This window comes from Pelophylax lessonae (genome assembly GCF_965119305.1).
Source record: "Pelophylax lessonae genome assembly, chromosome: 10".
NCBI classification, from domain to species: Eukaryota; Metazoa; Chordata; class Amphibia; order Anura; family Ranidae; genus Pelophylax; species Pelophylax lessonae.
Window position 1 is genome coordinate 141,096,857 of NC_138777.1, and position 15,920 is coordinate 141,112,776.

General features: G+C 43.1%; 1 protein-coding gene across 5 annotated transcripts in view; it reads right to left on the reverse strand.

Moving 5' to 3' along the window:
• Positions 1-5,437: 5,437 nt before the first annotated feature.
• Positions 5,438-15,920, reverse strand: part of DUS2 (dihydrouridine synthase 2) — a 1,337,959-nt gene continuing 1,327,476 nt past the window's right edge. For 3 of the 5 annotated variants that reach the window (XM_082270343.1, XM_082270344.1, XM_082270342.1), the window contains one exon: positions 5,439-5,776. In XM_082270343.1, the coding sequence (XP_082126469.1) occupies positions 5,551-5,776 (226 nt within the window). In that variant the 3' untranslated portion in view covers positions 5,439-5,550. Of the gene's footprint in view, positions 5,777-15,920 lie in introns of all 5 variants that reach the window. The other 2 variants (XM_082270346.1, XM_082270345.1) reach the window with 2 other exon arrangements.

Consider the following 15,920-nt stretch of genomic DNA (forward strand, 5'->3'; position numbering starts at 1 on the left):
ACCACCTTGAGCAGTGAGTTCTTGTCTCTTCAATGGTGATGGTAGGCTTGTAACTCATCCTAAGTGGGTGATAGAGATTTTCACCAACTTTTATAAAACTCTTTTATCAGAACCCTCTCCCACATCTCAAGACTCATTTAATTCTTGGATGGATAGGATATCATTACCCTCCCTTTCCACCCAAAAAATTGAGGCTCTTAATGCCCCTTGTGCTGAAACCAAGGTTTTGGGGATTATTAAGTCCCTTAAGTCGTCCACTGCCCCAAGGCCTGATGGCTTTTCCACTAATTATTATAAAAAAAATTCTCCGATATTGGTTCCGCATCTAAATAAATTGTTTCATTTTATTCTTCAGGGTAATAATTTCCCTGATGAAATGCTATTGGCAAATATGTCTTTACTTCCCAAACCTAATAAGCATCATTCCCTTGCTCAAACTTTTCACCCGATTTCGGTCATGAATAATGATCTGAAGCTGTTTGCTTGTTTCCTGGCCAATTAGCTAAAAATATCAAATCCTTAATTAATCCAGATCAAACTGGTTTTATTCCAGAAAGGCAATTAACAGATAACATCCGTTTGGTCACAAACATTGTTCAAGCTGCTAATTTACATGCTTATCCTACCTGCATTCTTAACATGAACATTCATAAGGCATTTGATAGTGTCAGTTGGTCATATCTAGATTACCTACTCCCTAAGTATGGTTTAGGGAATGAATTCTCACATGGCTTCAGGGCCTTATATAACACTTCTCAAACTAGAGTTAACCACTTAAGCCCCGGATGATTTTCCTGCTCAAAGACCAGGGCCTATTTTGCGATTCGGCACTGCATAACTTTAACAGACAATTGCGCGATCGTGCGACACTGTACCCAAATGAAATTGACGTCCTTTTTCTCCCACAAACAGAGCTTTCTTTTGTTGGTATTTGATCACCTGTGCGATTATTACTTTTTGCGATATAAACAAAAAAAGAGCGACAATTTAGAAAAAATAACAATATTTTTCACATTTTTTTATATGAAATTCCCCCCCAAAAAAATGTAAAAATCAAAATTTGTTAACATTTTAGGCCAATTTGTTTTCTGCTACATATGTTTGGTAAAAAAAAATTGCAATAAGCGTATTTTGATTGGTTTGCGCAAAAGTTATTGCATTTACTAACTAAGGGAAAGATTTATGTAATTTTTATTGTTTTTTTTTAACTAGTAATAGCGGTTAAGTGTGTCCCTAGGGGCGCGATTCTAACTGCAAAGGGGCGTGGCTAGTGATGTAACCACAGAGACATACAATCCTACATAGCAGGATCATGTAGTCTCTGCAGTTAGATCAGGGAGAATGACAGACGGCTTTGTTTACATTAGCCGCCTGCCTTTCTCCCTCTCCACTGGGAGATCGCGGGTGACCGGCGAACATCGGAGCCGCCGGTCACTCGCGCGGACATGTCAGGGAACGAGCGGGGGCGGGAGCTCGCTCCCTAGAGGCTCGTAGGCAAGCGACATAGCTTGTACAGGGCTGACTGCCGCAGTAAATAGACGTGCGGCGGTCGGCAAGCGGTTAAGAACCCTGGTTGTAACTCCGAGTTTTTCCACCTTAAAAAAAGGAACTAGATAGCAATACACCCTTTCTCCCCTCTTATTTGCCTTAGCAATCGAACCCTTTGCATGTGCAGTCAGGAGTAATTCCAATATTATAGGTAACATGAAGGGGTCTTCAGAATTTTAAATCAGCTTATATGCAGACGACGTGTTGATGTTTTTGTCAGACCCACATATTTCACTTCCCAATCTGATTTTGGAACTGAAGGCCTTTCAAGAGATCTCTGGTCTGGGGGTAAACATTTCTAAGTTGTCATCCAGTTGCCTTTGAACTTGCCTAACTGGATGAGTGTTTCCCTGAGGGAAAGTTTTTCGTTTTTATGGTGTATGATACCGTTTAGATACTTGGGTGTCCATATTACCCCATATTATGAATCTCTATACATAGCCAATATTCCTAAACTGTTTGCTCACATCAGATCTCTTTTGTCCTCCTGGGCATCTTTCCACATACGTTTCCTTGGTAGAAGTGCAGCTGTTAAGATGGCAATCTTGCCAAAACTTTTATTTTTTTTTTTAGATCCCTCCCTATCTCCATTTCTTGTATAGCATCACTTCAGAGGGACATTAATAAATTTGTATGGAATGGCAAGAAACCTAGATGTAATAAACATGTTCTTCATTCTCCCCAGCAGACGGGGGGGTTTGGGCCTTCCTGATATCTGGTCTTACTATTTAGCAGCCAAGTTTATACAACTTTCACAATGGCACTCTATTGATAATACTATTCCTTGGCTTGCCTTTGAGCAGTTATCGGTCTCTCCCTCCATCTTGCAATCTTTACTATGGACTAGAACCACTGTGTCCAAAACAGTGCTTCAGGCTAATAAAATAATGAATCATCTATTTCAGGTCTGGAACAAATTCAAAGGCAAATATAAATTGATCGCAGATGTTTCACCTTTATCCACATATCTGGGAGAGTTGGGTTCCCCCCCTTTTCCTCCAGATGCAGATTATTTCACCCTTTGGATAGCTAGGGGTCTTATTAATTTAAGATCCCTTTCTATTAAAAACACATTCTGCTCATTTGAGCAATTACTTTCCATTCACAAACTCCCTAGCAGTGAGCTGAGCAATTATGTACTTATCAAACAATTTTTCCAGAGTTATGTCTCCCTCAATCTACACCCCCTACCTTTACGCCCTTTGAGGTTAGGTTATCTGTTATTCCTCCCCGCGTGGGAAGGGTTTGATTTCAATGATGTATTGCCATCTCAATTAAATCTCTCTCCCAAACACAAGTATATGGTCAAATGGGAAGATGATTTAGGATGCTCTATATCTGTGATTGAGTGGCGTAAGATGATGCACAATCTTCGTAGATGTACTCGCTCCACCTCCAGCAGAGAAACTCCACTTAAGCTTTATATAAGATGGTATATGACCCCTTCATTAATTCACTCATTTTACCCTACCACCTCATCCAGTTGTTTTAGGGGCTGTTCGGAGGAGGGTACATTGTTGCATATATTCTGGAGCTGTGGACATCGGCATGGGTTGTGGATCCTCACTTAAGCTAAAAATTTGCAAGTGGCTGATAGGTATGTTCATATTACTCCTAAAATGTGCCTACTTTTCGCATCAATCCCAGATGTCCCCCCTTCCTATCACTAGGCTGATACATACTTTGTTCAGTGCCATCCAATGGATGGTTGCCTTTAATTGGAGATCCTCCACGGTTTTGTTGTCCCAGGTTATTTCTAGAATGGAGATGCTTAGACTTTCAGAACTTATTCATCACTCGTTGAATGATACAATGCATATTTTTAGAGATAAATGGAATGGATGGGACAAATGTGTCTCTAAGTCATAATTACCTTTCGATGGAAGATTTTGTATCTAATACCATGTATTTTTCTAAAATCCTAGTTACTGACAGAACTCGAGCTTCTTTGATAAGTCATGTGATGTCATTTTTATATGAATATCTCAATGTGGATTTTCTGCCATGTACATTTCTCTCAATATCTTTATAATGTGTTACTTTTGTTTGCGCTGTATGGCTTTGACTTTCCAATAAAATCGTTTGTAAACAAAAAAAAGAAAAAATGTGTGAATCTTTGGTGAAAAGTGAACATTTTGTAAATCTTTAGTGAAAACATTAAAATATCCAAAATTAATTAACAAAAAGAAGAAAGCTTAAGGGTTAAATTCAACAGTCTAAGAAAAAAAATGGGAACGCTTGGGGCAGAGTCTGATATTTATAATTCAGTTAGAAGAGAGGTTGATAATGGAACAACTGGATGTTAAATCTAAACAACTACTGATATACTAATTTATCGCCTATGATCAGAACAACCAAGGTGGGACACATATTTGGACCAACATCAACATCAAATGTGTAAGCGCCTGACCTGGAAACAAAATTGGAGGATAAAGACCATGCAAATGTGTCAAATATAGGAAATAGAAATTCCTTGGTGAATAGTGGTCCTAAGACCCAATAATCTTTAGAAACTCCAGAGGGTTTGGTTTGGTGAGATATTAATACAGTCAGTAGCTATCCACAAGTTCCCCAGGATCTGTGAAAGTGTATCCCCCTAGAAGTCTAACCAATTAAACCAAATTTTAACCACTTGCCGACCGCTGCAAGTACATATACTGCGGCGGTCAGCCCCTCACAGGCAAAGCGACGTACCGGTACGTCACTAGCCTGTGAGGCTCTGGGGAGTGAGCTCGCGCCGCCGGAGGCATGCTCCCGCGCGGTCACGGACCCCCCTGCGCGTGTGAGTGGCAGATCACTCACGATCGTCTGTGACAGCGGGAGAAAGGCAGGCGGCTAGTGTAAACAAGCCGCCTGTCATTCTCCCCTGTGTAGGAACAATGATCATACGGTTCTACTATGTAGGACCGTTGATCATTGTTCCTACACCTCAAGCCACAGCCAATCACACTTAGAATCACGCCCCTAGGGGGACACACAGCCCCTCCCTCTCAAATAAAGTTAACCCCTTCACCTACAGTGTCATTTTGCAGTAACAGTGCATATGTATAGCACCGATTACTGCAGTAATGTCACTGGTAACCCCAAAAGTGTCAAAAATGTCAGTCAAGGGTCCGATCTGTCCCCCCCAATGTCGAAGTCCAGCAAAAAAAAATCGCAGATCGCCGCCATTACGCGTTAAAAAAAAAACAACAAAAATGACAAAAATCTTTCCCTTTGTTAGTTAACGCGATAACTTTTGCGCAAACCAATCAAAATACGCTTTTTGCGATTTTTTTTTTACCAAACATATGTAGCATAAAACAAATTGGCCAAAAATGTTAAAAAATTTTGATTTTTACATTTTTTTTGGGGAATTTCATATAAAAAAATTTGAAAAATATTGTTATTTTTGCAAAATTGACGCTCTTTTTTTGCGCATGATCAAAAAATCGCACAGGTGATCAAATACCACCAAAAGAAAGCTCTGTTTGGGGGGAAAACAAGGACGTCAAATTCGTTTAGGTACATCGTTGCATGACCGCGCAATTGTCTGTTAAAGTCACACAGTGCAGAATCGCAAAATACCCCCTGGTCAGGAAGGGGGTAAAATCTTCTGGGACATAAGTGGTTAAGACATACCTATTTTATAGTGTCATGCACTGCAGACTGACCTGGCATTTAGAACGACATTCCCCACTGGGTCTCTTCCATAGTCGATTTTGTGAATGTACAGTGATAATTTCATGATGCTCCTTCTTATCGTATGGAAACCCATTCTTTCCAAATTCACTGTTTTTAAATGATGCGTTCTACGTATTTGCCTGACCATAATGTACTCATTGTTATTTTTGTGTATAATTCTTGTCCTTGCCGCATTCTATGAAAAAAATGATCTTAAATAAAGAATGCATAAGAATTCAGTGTTTTTTTTTATTCAATTTTTGTTTTTATTTCCTTTGTGTAATAACAATTCATTACGGTTTATCTTTGGAAAAAAATGTAATATACTAAAATACAAGTTCAACTTTCTTTATCTTTTCCTTTGGTTTTGTTATCCTCTTGGTGTAGTTTCTTTGTCTGAGGTATTTCTGACAGGTTTCCTGAGCCAACATTTTGATACTGCATTTCCCTCTTCCTTTTGTGAACAAGGTCACATTCTCCTTCACCAATCTTTCCCTCAGGGAGCCCGAGTGTCCGAAGACAAACAATGGCAGCAGCCTGCTCTGCTAGCTTCTTCGACTTATCCCTGGAATTAAAAAAATATTTTTATAAATAGCTAGGAAAGTAAGGCTACAATAACAGCGGTGGAAATCTGCTAATTCCTTCTGCTATTTCTGCCACTTGTGAGCAGCTACAGTGGCTGTGGCTGGTGAGCCCTGTACACTTTAATGACAGGTCAGCGACAGCTGCAACTATCCATGGCATTCTGCCCAGCCAGCAATAACCTTCTGTGATCACTGCTGGAGGCACAAGGATAGCTGCGGCTAAAGCCAACCTGTCATTTAAGTGTACAGGGCTCAGCGGCTGCAGCTATCCACTCACAGGTGGCAGAAACAGTTGCATGAATCAGCAGATTTCTGCCACTGTTATTGGCATCAGCTCTAGTTGTCCATGCAAATGTAGCCTAAGTGTCCTACATTCACATACATAGTAATGTCAGAGCTATTATAAATTACATCTTTACAATGTAATATTTGTAAAGGATTATAGATAGTATTATAAGGGAGAAATTTATTAATATGTCTACTGTACCAACATCCGCAGAGAGACCATAGAACCATAAGAAAAATAAAAAGAGACCTTTTAGGTACTGATAACTTTGAATGATTCAGCTAGTTATTTAAAAGTCAATAGTTAGATTTAAAAAAGACACTTCTCAAAAAATTGAAGGAACACTTTGATGTGCTAGGAATGAAAGGACGCCACATTGTTTAAATGATGTGTTTAACTGTTTAACTGATGTGAACACAGCCGTCTGTCATTCTCCCTGAAGTGATCACAGAGGCTATGTGATCCTGCTATATAGGATCGCATGTCTCTGTGATGACTTCACAAGCCATGCCCCCTGATAGTTAGAATCACGCCCCTAAGGTCACATTTAACCCCTCAATCACCCATACTGTTAACCCCTTCCCTGCCAGTGTCATTTTTACAGTAACAGTGCATATTTTTAGCACTGATTACTGTAGTAATGTCACTGGTACCCCAAAAGTGTCAGAAATGTCAGTTAGAGGTCAGATCTGTCCGCCGCAATGTTGCAGTCCCGCAAAAAAAATCGCAGATCGCCGCCATTACTAGTAAAAAAAAAAAAAACAATAAAAATTAAATGAAGAAGTAAAATCCCAAAGTATTTGGGATTTGTTATAGCGCTTGCTACTATTAACCAGGAATGGACAATTGCTTGTCAATATCCTGGGTAGAAAAAATGGTGGGCAAAGGTAAAGTGGTTAGGATGATAAATAAATAAACCCAATAAATAAATAGGTAAGTGCGTATTGAATGTGATTGAATGAATACAGTGCCTTGCAAAAGTATTTGGCCCCCTTGAACTTTTTGACCTTTTGCCACATTTCAGGCTTCAAACATAAAGATATTAAACTGTATTTTTTTGTGAAGAATCAACAACAAGTGGGACACAATCATGAAGTGGAACGAAATTTATTGGATATTTTAAACTTTGTTAATAAATAAAAAACTGAAAAATTGGGCGTGCAAAATTATTCAGCCCCTTTACTTTCAGTGCAGCAAACTCTCTCCAGAAGTTCAGTGAGGATCTCTGAATGATCCAATGTTGACCTAAATGACTAATGATGATAAATAGAATCCACCTGTGTGTAATCAAGTCTCCGTATAAATGCACCTGCACTGTGATAGTCTCAGAGGTCCGTTTAAAGCGCAGAGAGCATCATGAAGAACAAGGAACACACCAGGCAGGTCCGATATACTGTTGTGGAGAAGTTTAAAGCCGGATTTGGATACAAAAAGATTTCCCAAGCTTTAAACCTCCCAAGGAGCACTGTGCAAGCAATAATATTGAAATGGAAGGAGTATCAGACCACTGCAAATCTACGAAGACCTGGCCGTCCCTCTAAACTTTCAGCTCATACAAGGAGAAGACTGATCAGAGATGCAGCCAAGAGGCCCATGATCACTCTGGATGAACTGCAGAGATCTACTCTGTCCATAGGACAACAATCAGTTGTATACTGCACAAATCTGGCCTTTATGGAAGAGTGGCAAGAAGAAAGCCATTTCTTAAAGATATCCATAAAAAGTGTCGTTTAAAGTTTGCCACAAGCCACCTGGGAGACACCCCAAACATGTGGAAGAAGGTGCTCTGGTCAGATGAAACCAAAATCAAACTTTTTGGCAACAATGCAAAACGTTATGTTTGGCGTAAAAGCAACACAGCTCATCACCCTGAACACACCATCCTCACTGTCAAATATGGTGGTGGCAGCATTGTGGTTTGGGCCTGCTTTTCTTCAGCAGGGACAGAGAAGATGTTTAAAGTTGATGGGAAGATGGATGGAGCCAAATACAGGACCATTCTGGAAGAAAACCTGATGGAGTCTGCAAAAAACCTGAGACTGGGACGGAGATTTGTCTTCCATCAAGACAATGATCCAAAACATAAAGCAAAATCTACAATGGAATGGTTCACAAATAAACATATCCAGGTGTTCGAATGGCCAAGTCAAAGTCCAGACCTGAATCCAATCGAGAATCTGTGGAAAGAACTGAAAACTGCTGTTCACAAACGCGCTCCATCCAACCTCACTGAGCTCGAGCTGTTTTGCAAGGAGGAATGGGCACAAATTTCAGTCTCTCGATGTGCAAAACTGATAGAGACATACCCCAAGCGACTTACAGCTGTAATCGCAGAAAAAGGTGGTGCTACAAAGTAGCTGAATAATAAGCTGAAAATAATAAGCTGAATAATTTTGCACGCCCAATTTTTCAGTTTTTTTATTTGTTAAAAAAGTTTGAAATATCCAATAAATTTCGTTCCACTTCATGATTGTGTCCCACTTGTTGTTGATTCTTCACAAAAAATTACAGCTTTATATCTTTATGTTTGAAGCCTGAAATGTGGCGAAAGGTCGAAAAGTTCAAGGGGGCCGAATACTTTCGCAAGGCACTGTAATATAATAAATCACAGTATAAATCACAATATAAAAATTAATAAATATATCACAATAAAAACCATATGTGTGCTATAAAGTGCAAAGTAGTGCCAAAAAAGTCCAAGTAAAAGTTCATAAGTGACTTCAGTGCATAAATAAATAAGGCTTGAGTGCCAAGTAAGGGAAAGTGCAGGTGCTTTGTGCTGGGTCCTCCAGTAGTCAGTACTTGTGGTGTTAGCCTTGTGGAATAATGGGGGGTATGCACTCACCAGAAGTTGTGAGGAGATCCTATTCCCCGGTACAACAGGCTCCAAGAACGTGCAGCGTGCGTTCCACCTAACGCGCGTTTCGTAATTAGCTAATTCCTTTGAGGATAATATTTTTAAGGAAACGCGTTAGAAGTATCATGAGTGCCTATCTTTTCTGAATGCTTCTTACCACCTGTGAAATTGTAAGTGTATTCCTTTATCTTCCAATAAATTGCCCAAACGGTATTATTCTATGGTGTCCTTTTGCTTTATCCCTCTCCACAATCCCATGAGTGGGGACTCCTAGGCATTCCCGTGTGGATCGGTGTGGAAGATATTCATCACCACCTGTGATCCAGAGACGCTGCTGAGGTTCCTGCCTATTCGGTACCGAGGACATCTACATATACAGCGTGTATGACCCATTTGATGTACAGTACTTTGGGTCCATACCATCTGGTGAGCACATCTTGAACCCTTTGGTGTGGGATTAATCGTTTGTTGCAGTTATTTCACATGCTGGAGTCAACACCTTTTTCAAGTCACAGTTTACACTTTATGGAAATTCCGGACTTTGATTTTTTGCATTTTGGTTTGATTGTTCACGTTTTACTTCGTGCACATTTACTCACACATTTTTAGCGCTGCACTATTTTTCTTAATATTTCTCTCGCTTATTGACGTCAGTTGAAAAATAATTATGACATTGGGAATAAGGAGTTGTTGGCAGGTAAGAAAGCCTTTTCTGAATAGAGGCATCTGCTGGAAGGGGCTAAACATCTGGTAACTGGGACAAGACTTTCAACACACTTTAGCCAACACTCAGAAGTTAGAAATTCTCCGCCTGGCTCATACTTCATCAATCTTTTCAAAGACTGCTAAATCCAATTACAAACTACTAACTAGATGGCATCATTCACCCGCTAACTTACATCAAATGTTTCCAGACTTCTCAAATTGCTGCTGGAGAGGTTGTGGGAACATAGCCAATCATGCCGACATCTGGTGGCAGTGCCCGCTCATACAATCCTACTGGTCTACAATATTGAAACACATTGAATATATCAAACGTTACCCCACTAAGAGACAACCCATGGGAAGTTCTGTTCCACTGCAGGGAGGTGCGGCAGTCCACTATCGAAGATCTATCACCCCCCATCTTATGAATGTGGGTAAATCCCTTATCCCTCGTTATTGGAAGCAACCCACAATACCCACGGTTCAACAGTGGTTACAGGTTGTAGATCATATCTACCACATGGAAGATTTGAAATTGGAATACAGAGGCTTGACAATTCAGATCACATAATATATGGGCTTGCTGGTTATCTTTCACCTATTCACCTACTTATGCTGAAATAATGTCTCAATTCTGATGATGCTTTTGCTCATCTGTGTTGTTGCTTAAGAGCAGGTACTTCCTGCTTTTTTTCCTTTTCCCTACCCCTTTTCTCTTTTCCTCCCTTCCCCCCCCCCCCCCACCTCTGTTACTCTTTACTTTTCATTCTAAATATACATACTCAATGCTATACAGCTTCTCCGATAACAATAGTTTTCTTGTTTGAATAACCATCCGTTTGACTCTGTTTTGTGACAGCGACTTGACTTTTTTGCGTATTCTGTACAAGCTCTGTAATATGTTTATGTATTATTTATGTTTTTGCACTGTGAAATTTATTTAATAAACATTTATTAAACAAAAAAAACATTTGGTAACTGTTCTCACTGATCAATAAAAATCTAGAATTAATTTGTTCTGCCAACAGGATGTCTTCTAGACAAGCACGTTGGTTGCTGTTCTTTTCCAGGTTTAAGTTTATTATCTTGTATCGACTTGGGTCAAGGTATGGTAAGGCCGATGGCTTATCAAGGATGTTGACTGAAGCTCTCCAGGAAAGCAACTCAATGTACAATCCTGCCTCAAAAGAACTTCCTAGGGGCCATGAGTTCCAAGATGTTCTTGAGTCTCCTCAGGGAGGGGTATGAAAATTACCCACTGCTCAATCATCCTCCTACAGATATTACCTTGAGTTTTGACTCATGCACATTGTCTCTATGTACCTGAATCTGCTCAAGTTGAAGTCCTCAGGTTGGTTTATGACGAAAACTTGCAGAGCATTTTGGGTTATCTAAGACTAAAGAACTTTTGTCATGTTCCTTTTGGTGGCCTGACTATAAGAAAGATGTCAATAAATATGTGGCCTCTTGCCTGACCTTTGCACACAATAGGACTCCCCAAGCTTCTCCTTTGGGGCTGCTCCAGCCCCTCTCCATTCCATCAAGACCATGGGGGTCAATTTCTATGGACTTTGTGTTAGATTTAGCACCCTCAAAAGTAATGACTACTTTCTTGGTAGTTGTCGACTCACTAAGAAGGCTCATTTTATACCTGTTAAGGGGGTACCTTCTGCTGAACAAACTGCAGAGTTAATGGTTCAAGAAGGAATTTCTGATGATGTGGTGTCTGACAGAGGAATACAGTTTCCATCAAAATTTTGGAAACACTTTTGCTCAGCTTTAGACTGAGGATCAATCAGTCCTCCACTTTTCATTCTCAGTGTAATGGTCAGACCGAGAGGACCAATCAAACCTTGGAGCAGTACCTTCGATGTTTTGTCAGTTATCTTCAGGATGACTGGATGGATTATTTCTCTACAGCAGAGTTTGCTTATAACAATTCTAAATGTCACTCCACTTCTCAAAGCCCTTACTTAAACAGCGGGTATCTCCCAGTTTTTATTCCTTTTTTTTTTTTAATACATTTTATTGAGTTTTCAATATACTAACAAAAGAGGAGGCGTAGGGAAAAAGGACCAGGACCCGATCCACCTGTACAGAAAATAGATCAAAGTGATACTGAGCATTACATTTTGACAATAGAGCATTAACACAATAATCCATCCATTTAGAAAATAGATATATGAGAGAACATATAAACAATGCTGAGTCTGTAGAGACCGAACTGGATGGATCTTAGGAAGAATAAGGGGGGGGGGGTGAGATGGAGGGGGGTTATGACAAGGAAAGGGCTCCAGAGGAAGGCCATGGTCAGAAGGAAGAAGAGTCTTTAGGGATCCGCGGTTGGTTTGCCTTAAGGTTTTCATAGGTCAGCCTTGTAGCTGAAAGGTTGGCATAAAAGCTGAATATCGGCTGGAGATAAGATAGTTTCCATGAATGGTTGCCATCGATTTAGGAAACGTTGTTTAGATGGTAGGTGGTTAAAGTCTGTGTTGGGGGGGGCGTGGCCTCACGGGCATGTGAGCAGTCACGACTCACGGAGCTCCCGCCGCTGATCCGGTAAACTCATCCTTTCCCCCGGCCGGATTACGATACTTGAGTGCCAGATTCTGCATCCTGAAGGCCCCCTGATCACAGCAACACCCTGCATGCTACGATCGGGTGCCGCCATGACCCGTGGGAGCAAGTTAAAGGAAGACAGTGTGACTGTCCCTGCCAGCCAAAATGGCGCCGGCTCAGGGACACCACAGCGCGCCTCCCGCGGCCCAGAGAAGGCGAGGGACACTGGAACAAAATCTAAAACAACTCACCCTGCGGGCAAAGACAGCTCTGGGGACATTCTTCTTTATGCAAAAAAACGATGTGACATCCAGGGAACCAGCGCTGCGGACTCTGCACAACTGGAAGACATGCAGGTACCTGGGGACACAACACAGGGCCTGGGAGACACAGGGCTCCCTGTGCAGCCTGGCCTAGACTCTGAGCCAGAGGGGGACACACTGGAGGATGACCAACCAACCCTGGGCCAAATATTACAAGCAGTGCACAAGTGCACTGCCTCAGTAAATACAGTAAAGGACAGACTGGGGGGTCTCACTGAGGAGGTTGCACTTCTTAGACAGGATTTACAAAAAAATCAGCGAGCGCATCACGGCTGCAGAAAGTCGCATCTGCGACTTGGAGGATCAAGTGCCAGCCCTGATCACAGAATCCAGGACGACTGCTAGACAATTGCAGGCCAATAAGGACAAAACGGATGACATAGAGAACCACCTGAGGCGTAACAATGTACGCATAAGTGAGGCTCACAGAGAAGGTGAAGGGCAGGGACCCCACTGACTTCATTGAAACTTGGCTAGGATTCCTTCTCTCCCCTGTTCGCGGTGGAGCGGGCACATCGGGTCCCCACCAGGGCCCTGCCCGGCAATGCCCCCAGGCCCAGGCTTGTTAAGATTCTACATTACAGGGACAGGGAGAAGGTGCTACGCCTGGCCAGAGAAAAGGCTGACATCAGGTTTAACGGTGCCAAAGTGTCCTTTTACCCTGGCTTTTCGGCGGACGTTAAAAAACAGCGGGCAAAATTTATTGATGTTAAACAACGCCTCCGCCGCATTGGCCTGGTTTATGCCATGCTGTACCCCGCTCGCCTGCGTGTCACAGCGGAAGGAAGAGTGCACTTATTTGACACGGCCGCGAACACGGAGAATTGGCTGGATGTTTACGAGCCCTCTCTCCGTCACAGGTGACGCGATGACCCCGGTGAGTGATCACAGGCAGGGGTTGATACTGTCCCGGCCGGGGACGTTTACAAACTTGCATTTGGAATACAAGGCTCCAATCATCGAATACAACGTAGAGTTTTGATGGGTTTCATCATACCTCTGATTTGGATCACTACTGTTTTGATGCATTACCGAATGGACGATCTCTACCGGACTGTTCAGCCGTTGCCAGGTTTGTCTGGACTGGGTTGCCTTTTCATTTTCACGCCATTGCTGGAGTACCGGTAGTTTTGCGGAATGTCCGAGGACTAGGTTGCTCACTAAAAAGGGCTATGGTAGCCAAACTACTGCAAAAATACCACCCTGCCATTATAGGTCTGCAAGAGACCCACCTGTTGGGGGACTCCGTGGGGTGCCTACGGTACTCCTGGGTGGGCTGGGGATACCATTCCACCAACTCCTCATACTCCAGGGGGGTCAGTGTTCTGGTTCACAGGTCTCTGGCCTTTCAGGAATTGGGGGTGCAGGTCGACTCGGAGGGGAGATTTTTATTTTTACACTGTATGTTATTTCATGTCACGTGTGTGCTGGCGGTGGTGTATGTCCCCCCCCCCCCGTTCTCCTCTGCAGTTCTCCGGGAACTATTGCACTTTACGATGGACAAAATGGGTATACCATTGTTTGTGGTTGGGGACTTTAATGGGATACTGGACCCTGCCAGGGATAGACATTCCCCCTCCTTGGCCGCCTCCAGGGGCACAGCTCTTTCCCAATTCTTGGTGGAGGTGGACTGGTCGGAGGTATGGCGCCTGAAACACCCTGACACGGTCCAGTTCTCCTGCTTCTCGAAGACGCATTCTTTTTTGTCCTGTATTGATCTATGTGTATGTAATAGGGAAGCCCCCCCCCCCCTTGTGGAGGGGACAGAATATGCCCTGAGAGGTATCTCGGATCATTCCCCGCTGGTGGTCTGGCTCTGGGTGAGGCCACGGGTGACTTTATGTAAGGCCCCGTGGCGTTTGAATGCCTTCTGGCTGAAACTTTTTCCGCCGGATAATGACATTCCGGCGGCCATTGCCACGTTTTTTTGATGAGCACGACCACCACGGGGATGTGATAATGAGGTGGGATGCCTTCAAATGCTTTCTCCAAGGAGTATTAATAGCCAATATTAGAAGGGTTTAGACGAATTCAAGTCGCTTTGAGGAACAACTTTCACAATGTGCACAGAGGTTGGAGGGGGAATATATAGCCAACCTCAATGATGATACGAGGGCGGCATGGTTGTCTGCACAATCAGTGTGGGTTGGGGAAATCCGCTCCAAGGCAGACAAGAAATGCTTCTTTGCGAAAACCACCTTTTATGAAGAGGGGGAGCGGACGGGCCGCCTGCTATCACGACTAGTGGGGGCGCGTCCTTTGGTTCCCCCCATTGGGGCCCTCCGGTTGCCAAATGGTCACATGGTGACCGAGCAGATGATTTGCTCCTGACGTTGGGGGACACGGACAATTCCCTGAGGGAAGTTATGACTATTATTAATGAGTTCGGTCGTTTCTCCGGACTCACCATAAATTGGTCCAAATGAGCACTTTTGCAGTTAGATAGGGACGATGCCCTGTCCTTGGGATCTCTTTGCCCGGTCCCTGTGGTCTATAAGTTCAAATACCTGCGGGTGGTGGTTTCTGCGGACCGACTCAATATAGCCAACTCAACTTAAGTCCTCTCTTAACAAAATTAGAATATGGAATAAACTCTGGCTCTCGCTAGCGGGTAGGGTTAATCTTATTAAGATGGTCCTGATGCCGCAATTACTGTACTTCCTCCATAACTCCCCAACTGCAATCACATTGAAAACCTTCCGTGTTGTTAACACCCTATTCAGGTCCCTAATGTGGAAAGGAAAGGCGGCAAGGATACGCCTAGAGCAGTTGCAGAAGCCCCGAGATGGGGGTGCTCTTGCTCTCCCTAATCCATGGCTGTACTATCTGGCCTCCCAACTACAACACTTGGTGGGCGCGGTCACTGGGACGCGGGTTGGAGCGGGGTTGGCGGTCATGCAACGGTTTACTGGCGCGTGCAGGATACCGGAGGGGCTGGAGGCGCAGCTTTTTGCCAAATCGAACAGGCGCTACCCTACGTATCGACTCCTTCAAAAGGTGTGGGACAAAACTAAACAGATACAGCAGGCCTCGGGGTATACCAAGTTCAGCCCGATCTGGTATAATCGAACATACCCTGAATTGCATAAGCTAGACCAGGCAGGCAGGTGGTGCCCGTTTGGAATGACCCACCTAACGCATATCTTGCGGGGAGGGTCTCTGTTGCCCTTTGAGCAACTACGGGACCGCTTCTCAATTCTGGGTAATATGCGGTTCTATTATTTGCAACTGCAGCACGCTGTGCGGGCACAGGCCACCCTGGGTCAGCTGTACCTGTCCTCCACCCCTGTCTTCTCCCTTATGCAACAATTTACTGACACCAAAGGGTTTATATCCAGTTGCTATGCCTCACTACTGGGTAAATTTTTGGAGAAATACCCTGGTAGGGCTTGCGA